Genomic DNA, 6,975 nt, shown 5'->3' on the forward strand with positions numbered 1-6,975 from the left:
CTGGCTCCTTTCCAAGCGAAGGAGCAGCGACTCTACTCCGAGTCTCTCCCGGGTGACCGAACTTCTCACCCTATCTCTAAGGGAGATGCCAGCCACCCGTCTGAGAAAACTCATTTCGGCCGCTTGTACCCGCGACCTTATTCTTTCGGTCATGACCCACACTTCATGACCATAGGTGAGAGTAGGAACGAAGATTGCTCGGAAGACCGAGAGCTTTGCCTTCTGGCTCAGCTCTCTTTTCGTCACCACAGTGCGGTACAGCGACTGCAATACCGCTCCTGCTGCTCCGATTCTCCGGCTGATCTCCTGCTCCGTCCTCCCCTCACTTGTGAACAAGACCCCGAGATACTTAAACTCCTTCACCTGGGGCAAAGCCTCATTCCCTACCCGGACTGCACAATCCACCGGTTTCCTGCTGAGAACCATGGCCTCAGATTTGGAGATGCTGATTTTCATCCCAGCCGACGCACACTCGACTGCGAACCGATCCAGTGAGAGCTGAAGGTCCCGGACCGATGGTGCCATCAGGACCACATCATCCGCAAAAAGCAGTGACGCAACCCTTAGCTCACCGAACCGTATACCCTCTCCGCCACGACTTCGCCTCGAGATCCTGTCCATGAAAATCACAAACAGGATAGGTGACAAGGCGCAGCCCTGTCTGAGACCAACCCCCACTGGAAAATAATCCGACTTACTGCCGAGCACACGGACACAGCTCTCGCTTTGGGCGTACAGAGATTGGATGGCCCTCAACAAGGTCCCCCTCACCCCATATTCCCGCAGCACCTCCCACAGAAACTCCCGGGGGACCCGGTCATATGCCTTCTCCAAATCCACAAAACACATGTAGACCGGATATGCATACTCCCAGGCCCTCTCCAGGATCCCTGCCAGAGTAAAGAGTTGGTCAGTTGTTCCACGACCAGGACGGAAACCACATTGCTCCTCTTGAATCTGAGGTTCGACTATCGGCCGGACCCTCCTTTCCAGTACCTTGGCATAAACTTTCCCAGGGAGGCTGAGTAATGTGATACCTCTGTAATTGGCACACAACCTCTGGTCCCCCTTTTTGAAAAGTGGGACCACCACCCCAGTCTGCCACTCCCTCGGTACTGTCCCAGACTTCCACGCGATGTTGCAAAGACGTATCAACCAAGACAGCCCCTCAACACCCAGAGCCTTCAGCATTTCTGGACGAATCTCATCAACCCCCGGAGCTTTGCCACTGTGGAGTTGTTTAACTACCTCAGTGACTTCCTTCCGGGAGATTGACGCCGATCCCCCATCATCCTCAGGCTCTGCTCCTGTCAGGGAGGGTGGGTCTGATGTCATTGGGTTTAGGAGTTCCTCAAATTTGCCTCTCCAATGAATCATCACCTTACCGTGGTGGAGAGGTTTGTGTGCCCCAATGAACCTGGGAGCTGTGTTGTCGGGAGCCTAGTGCTCCTGGTAGGGTCTCCCATGGCAAAGTGGTCTCGGGGGAGGGGCCAGACTAAGAATGGTTCACCAAACACTTCATGGACAATTCAAGACGAAGTGATGCGACCCGGCCCGGAGGAAGCCCGGGGCCCTCCTCTGGAGCCAGGCCCGGAGGAAGGGCTCGTCAGCGAGCGCCTGGTGGCCGGGCTAACCACGGAGCCCGGCCGGGCACAGCCCGAAGAAGGAACGTGGGCAGATCTTCGCCGCCACGTGGGCCCACCACCCGCGATCGGAACCAGTGGGGTCGGGTGCACTGTCAGATGGGTGGCAGTGACAGCAGAGGTTCCAGACGGACCAATCAGGGGCAGCAGAGGCTGACTTTTGGGACGTGGAACGTAACTACGCTGGTGGGGAAGGAGCCTGAGCTGGTGCGGGAGGCAGAGCGCTACCGGTTAGACCTGGTGGGGCTTGCCTCCACACATAGCAAGGACTCTGGAACCAAACTCCTGGACAAGGGGTGGACCTTGTTTTATTCTGGAGTTGCTCAGGGTGTGAGGTCTCAGGCGGGTGTGGGGATACTCACAAACCCCCGGTTGAGTGCCATCACGTTGGGGTTCACCCCGGTGGACAAGAGAGTCGCCTCCCTCCGCCTAAGGGTGGATGGGGGGAAAACTCTGACTGTTGTCTGTGCGTACGCGCCAAACAAGAGTTCAGAGTATTCGGCCTTTTTGGATACCCTGCATGGGGTCCTGCATGGGGCTCCGGTGGGGGATTCCATAGTCTTGCTGGGGGACTTCAACGCACACGTGGGCAATGACGGGGATACTTGGACTGGCGTGATTGGGAGGAACGGTCTCCCTGATCTGAACCTGAGTGGTGGCTTGTTATTGGATTTCTGTGCTAGTCATGGACTGACAATAACAAACACCATGTTCAAACATAAGGATGCTCATAAGTGTACTTGGTACCAGAGTACCCTAGGCCAAAGATCAATGATCGATTTTGTAATCGTATCAGCTGATCTGAGGCCGCATGTTCTGGACACTCGGGTGAAGAGAGGGGCGGAACTGTCAACTGATCACCATCTGGTGGTGAGTTGGTTCAGATGGCGGGGGAAGCCTCTGGACAGACCTGGCAAACCCAAGCGTGTAGTGCGGGTGAACTGGGAACGTTTGGAGGAGACCTCTGTTCGGAAGGAATTTAACTCCCACCTCCGGCAGGACTTCTCTGGCATCCCTGTGGAGGTTGGGGGCATTGAACAGGAATGGGCAATGTTCAAAGCCTCTATTGCTAAAGCTGCGGCTGTGAGCTGTGGTCAGAAGGTCTTAGGTGCCTCAAGGGGCGGTAACCCTCGAACACCCTGGTGGACAGCGGTGGTCAGGGAAGCCGTCCGACTGAAGAAGGAGGCCTATCGGGGTATGATATCCCAGGGGACTCCAGAGGCAGTTGCAAGGTACCGACAGGCCCGAAGGGCGGCAGCCACAGCTGTGACGGAGGCTAAGCAGCGGGTGTGGGAGGAGTTCGGGGAATCCATGGAGAAGGACTTTCGGGCGGCACCAAAGTTGTTCTGGACGACCATACGGCACCTCAGGAGGGGAAAGCGGGGAACCATCCAAGCTGTATACAGCAAGGATGGGGCTCTGCTGACTTCAAGTGAGGAAGTCGTAGGGAGGTGGAAGGAACACTTTGAGGAACTCCTAAACCCAATGATGGAGTTTGGAGTTCCTGCGGGTTTATTCTTTTTCTTAATGTATGTTTAGTAAAACAAATCTAAATCTAAAAAGTAACTAACTAAAAGTTTTAAAATAATTGTAGTGGAGTTTCCTCAGAAATGTATTTGGAGTAGAATTGAAAATTGGAAATACTCCATTAAAGTATATATACCTCAAAATTGTACTTCAGTGCAGTACTTGAGTAAATGTACTTAGTTACTTTACACCACTGGAAGGCACACAGCATCAAAGAGAGAGATGGCATACAGCAGCACAGTGGATGACCGTGGGCAATGAGAGGCTTAAGACTCATAAACAGAGAGATATACTATATTTACAATAGGCTACTACATTGTTGCATTTAATTTCTCCATCCACATTTGATTGTTGGTATTTTTAAACAGAAATTACTTCCATATAGACTGCAGAAACTGGTATAATGGAACATCAGGTTAGGAGCTGGACAGCTAGCCTGGTAAACCCTCCCTCCGGAAATCTCATTTCCATTTGATTCCAGGAGTTCCGGAGGGATGGGTTTACCAGGCTACTGGACAGCAACAATCAATGTACAATTTAGGCATTTAGCAGATGTTCTGATCCAGAGTGCCATACAAAGTGCAAGATTGGAGTAAAAGGGATTATCCCTAGTCCATTGGTTCTCAAAGTGGGGTCCGGGGACCCCCAGGGGTCCTTGAGGGAGTTCCAGGGGGTCCCCAGCTAAAATATAGCTAATTAGGAACCAAATGGACCCTTATGGGTCTGTAACTCAGAGAGTGTACAACATTTGTACACTCTCTGAGTTACATTAACATTGATGTTACAATCCCAGAGATAGAAATGACATGAAATGTGGGTCCGTAACCTCATGCATGTCAAAGGGTTGTAAATCACTGCTAGAGCAGTAAACATCTTCTCTTATGGGGGTCCTGGGCATATCTTTTCAAATGGGGGTCTGTGGGCTAATAAATGTCAATTTGGGGGTCATTGACATGAAAAAGTTTGAGAAGCACTGCCCTAGTCAACAAACAAGAGGGTAAAGAAAACAATCAAGTGCTACAAGGTACTGTAACTAGGATACCGGGTAAACATTAAACTTAGCATCTGTCTTCTAAACAACATGCAATCTAAATAACATTCTTAGTATTTGTGGACAAGCAAACAGTATATGTCTATATAACATACATGTGTGGGGAAAAAGCAACCAACAACATACATCTGCATAGTAGTAGGCCTTAGCATCTATCACAATTGTCAAGGAGATGTGGTACAGGGGGAAATGAGGAGTGCTAGGGGGCATGACTGCTCTTCAAACTACAATCAAGTGCATGTCACCACCATTCTGCATCAGTTGAAGGTGTTTGACCAGCAAGTGTGGAGGTTAGTGAGACTTGGATAAGAAGCTGAAGAAGGGTCTAACTCTGATCTTCCAGATTTTGTACAGTATATAGGCCAGTGCTTCTCAAACTATTTCATGTCAAGGACCCCCAAATGCACACTTATTAGCCCACGTACCCCCATTTGAAAATATATGCCAAGGACCCCCATAAGAGAAGATTTTCACTGCTCTAGCAGTGATTCCTGGAACTCCCTCAAGGACCCCTGGGGGTCCCCGGACCCCAATTTGAGAACCAAGGATATAGGCTACAAACGTACAGGATCGAGAGCGCTCTGCAATCCACTCTCTCTCTCTCTCTCTCTCTCTCTCTCTCTCTCTCTCTCTCTCTGTCTCTCACTCACAGATACTATGATCAGGGATCAAATGATGATCTGTTAATTTGATTTGATTTTAAAACATTAAATTAAACAGAAACGTGTGTGTGTGTGTGTGTGTGTGTGTGTGTGTGTGTCTAAGCCAAAAAAAAAAGCTCAATAGTCAACCTTTTTTTGTTTTATTGGGAAATAAAAAGACTACATTAGTCAACACAGTGCCAAGGTACATATTGAAAAAAGCATGTAAGAATATAACTATGTTGATAAAATCTATTCAGCGACTCAAATCGGTGACCCTGTGAGAATGAGTTTATTGTTGCAGGTTTTTCTCCGGGTGTCAATCAGGTCTTCGTCTTCATTGTTGACATTACATTCTGTAAGCTTTTATCCACAAATGTAAGGCAAAAAAAAACCTAAAAACAAATGTCTTCTCCTCACAAACAATGTCATACGTTTCATGTATCAAACACTGTCCACCATATTGAATATGATGCCATGTCTAGCAGTCAGGTACGTCTGTGATTTGCATTAACGGTGTGCACTGTACAGTACACTACAACAGCTACAGCTTACAGTGAAAAGCAAACAAAGGCAACCAACCATTTAACAACTGTAGAAACAGGAAGAGTGAAAAATATGTCTTTCATTGATGGGTGAATCTACCCATTTGATATACATTCTAGAAGTCAATGGCAAATCAAAATCAATAGTTCTCATTTTCCACGTCTCAGATCGAGCATAATTGCCAATTTCTTGACTAAAAAAACATCTCTTGTTGAGAGGGACACTCCCACCGAGTGGACATTTGCATACATATTCTGTTTTAAATACCTCTCGAGAATATATATATAAACTGTATATAAATAGGCTGTTTTAAACTGGTCACATAAGAGATAATGTTCTTGTTGAAATAAACACAACCGCACTCAAACTACAAGCCCTTTTCCCAACACTTGCCACTCTCCCTTCATTCTCACAACAACTTGAACATATTCTTAAAGACAAAAATAAAATAAAAAATAATCCACTTGCTGCCGAGTCTGGAAGGTAGCCAGGATGCTGCTCTGTTTCACCATCGTCCGTTCATCATCGTTTACTTAAGGCGGCAGTGTTGCCAGTTCCCTCTCTGGTTGTAGTTGTGGTAATTATTAATAAACTTGTTTGACAGAATGTTCAGCTGGAGTGAAACTGCATATTCTTGACACTCTGTGCGGCTCTACTAGATATCAATAACTTAAGGATCACCTCCGCCCTACACCCAAAGTCTAAAAGGTTATTTTTGTGCCAGCAAGGTCTCTCTGTAAAGGCAGATTTCTGTATAACCACATGAACCCCTGTGTCCATTGTGTCCCTATTCTGGGCATGTCATAATAATAGGCAAACAATTGAAATAGCAGATCTACAAGTTCACAACGGTTGCAATGTGACGGGTTGTGAGCTTGTAGATCGGCTATTTTCGGCAAAGAAGTTTGGCATAGAGGGGAAAAAGGAGGGGGGCCATGAAGTATCCCGCCCTGGGGGACCCCGGTCAACGAAGTACATGGGCTTAATTGGTTAAAGAAAAGACTGAATGCATGATGGCTAATTCTATGTCACAAAGCCTTCGAGGAAACTCAGTGGTGCTTCCACAGTTTCATCTGGTCGGCCTTTTAGCTCCCACTGTAAATGTACCACATGCTATGGCATGTGTTTTACAAACTAGAATGGACCTCTATGATTAGAACATGTCGGTGACTGACACCGTCACATACAAGTACTTTAACATTTTTGTCAATTTGTGTATATAAAAAAACAATTAACAAAGTTTATAAAAAAAAAAGAACAGGTCGGTGGTGAGCAAGACTAGCATGCAGGTTAGCCGGACGTCAGTCTGGGGATAAGATGATGAATGCGGACCAGAGGCTCCATGTGGGACGATTCCTCTGATTTATGATGATGAAGATGATGGTAATGGTGAGTCTCTTCCTGCCCTGGTGCGTTAGACGATGGGTGCTGATCTGTCGTTTGTGACCGTAGGTCTTAGTTTGACGGTGGCGAAGGGGTTTCCACCTCTGCGGAGTCAAAATCAAAGTTAGCATCCAGTGTAAATCATAATCCTGCCATCTCATGGGACATGCCTCCATCGCCAAAG

The 6,975-nt window shown here is 47.7% G+C and overlaps 1 protein-coding gene across 1 annotated transcript in view; it reads right to left on the reverse strand.

Moving 5' to 3' along the window:
- Positions 1-5,026: 5,026 nt before the first annotated feature.
- The window catches only part of baiap2l1a (BAR/IMD domain containing adaptor protein 2 like 1a), a 43,555-nt gene continuing 41,606 nt past the window's right edge, over positions 5,027-6,975 (reverse strand). The window contains 1 exon segment of the mRNA XM_080454870.1: positions 5,027-6,895. Within this exon segment, the coding sequence (XP_080310996.1) occupies positions 6,823-6,895 (73 nt within the window). The 3' untranslated portion in view covers positions 5,027-6,822.

This window comes from Gymnoscopelus braueri, assembly GCF_963280865.1.
Source record: "Gymnoscopelus braueri genome assembly, chromosome: 17".
Taxonomy (NCBI): domain Eukaryota; kingdom Metazoa; phylum Chordata; class Actinopteri; order Myctophiformes; family Myctophidae; genus Gymnoscopelus; species Gymnoscopelus braueri.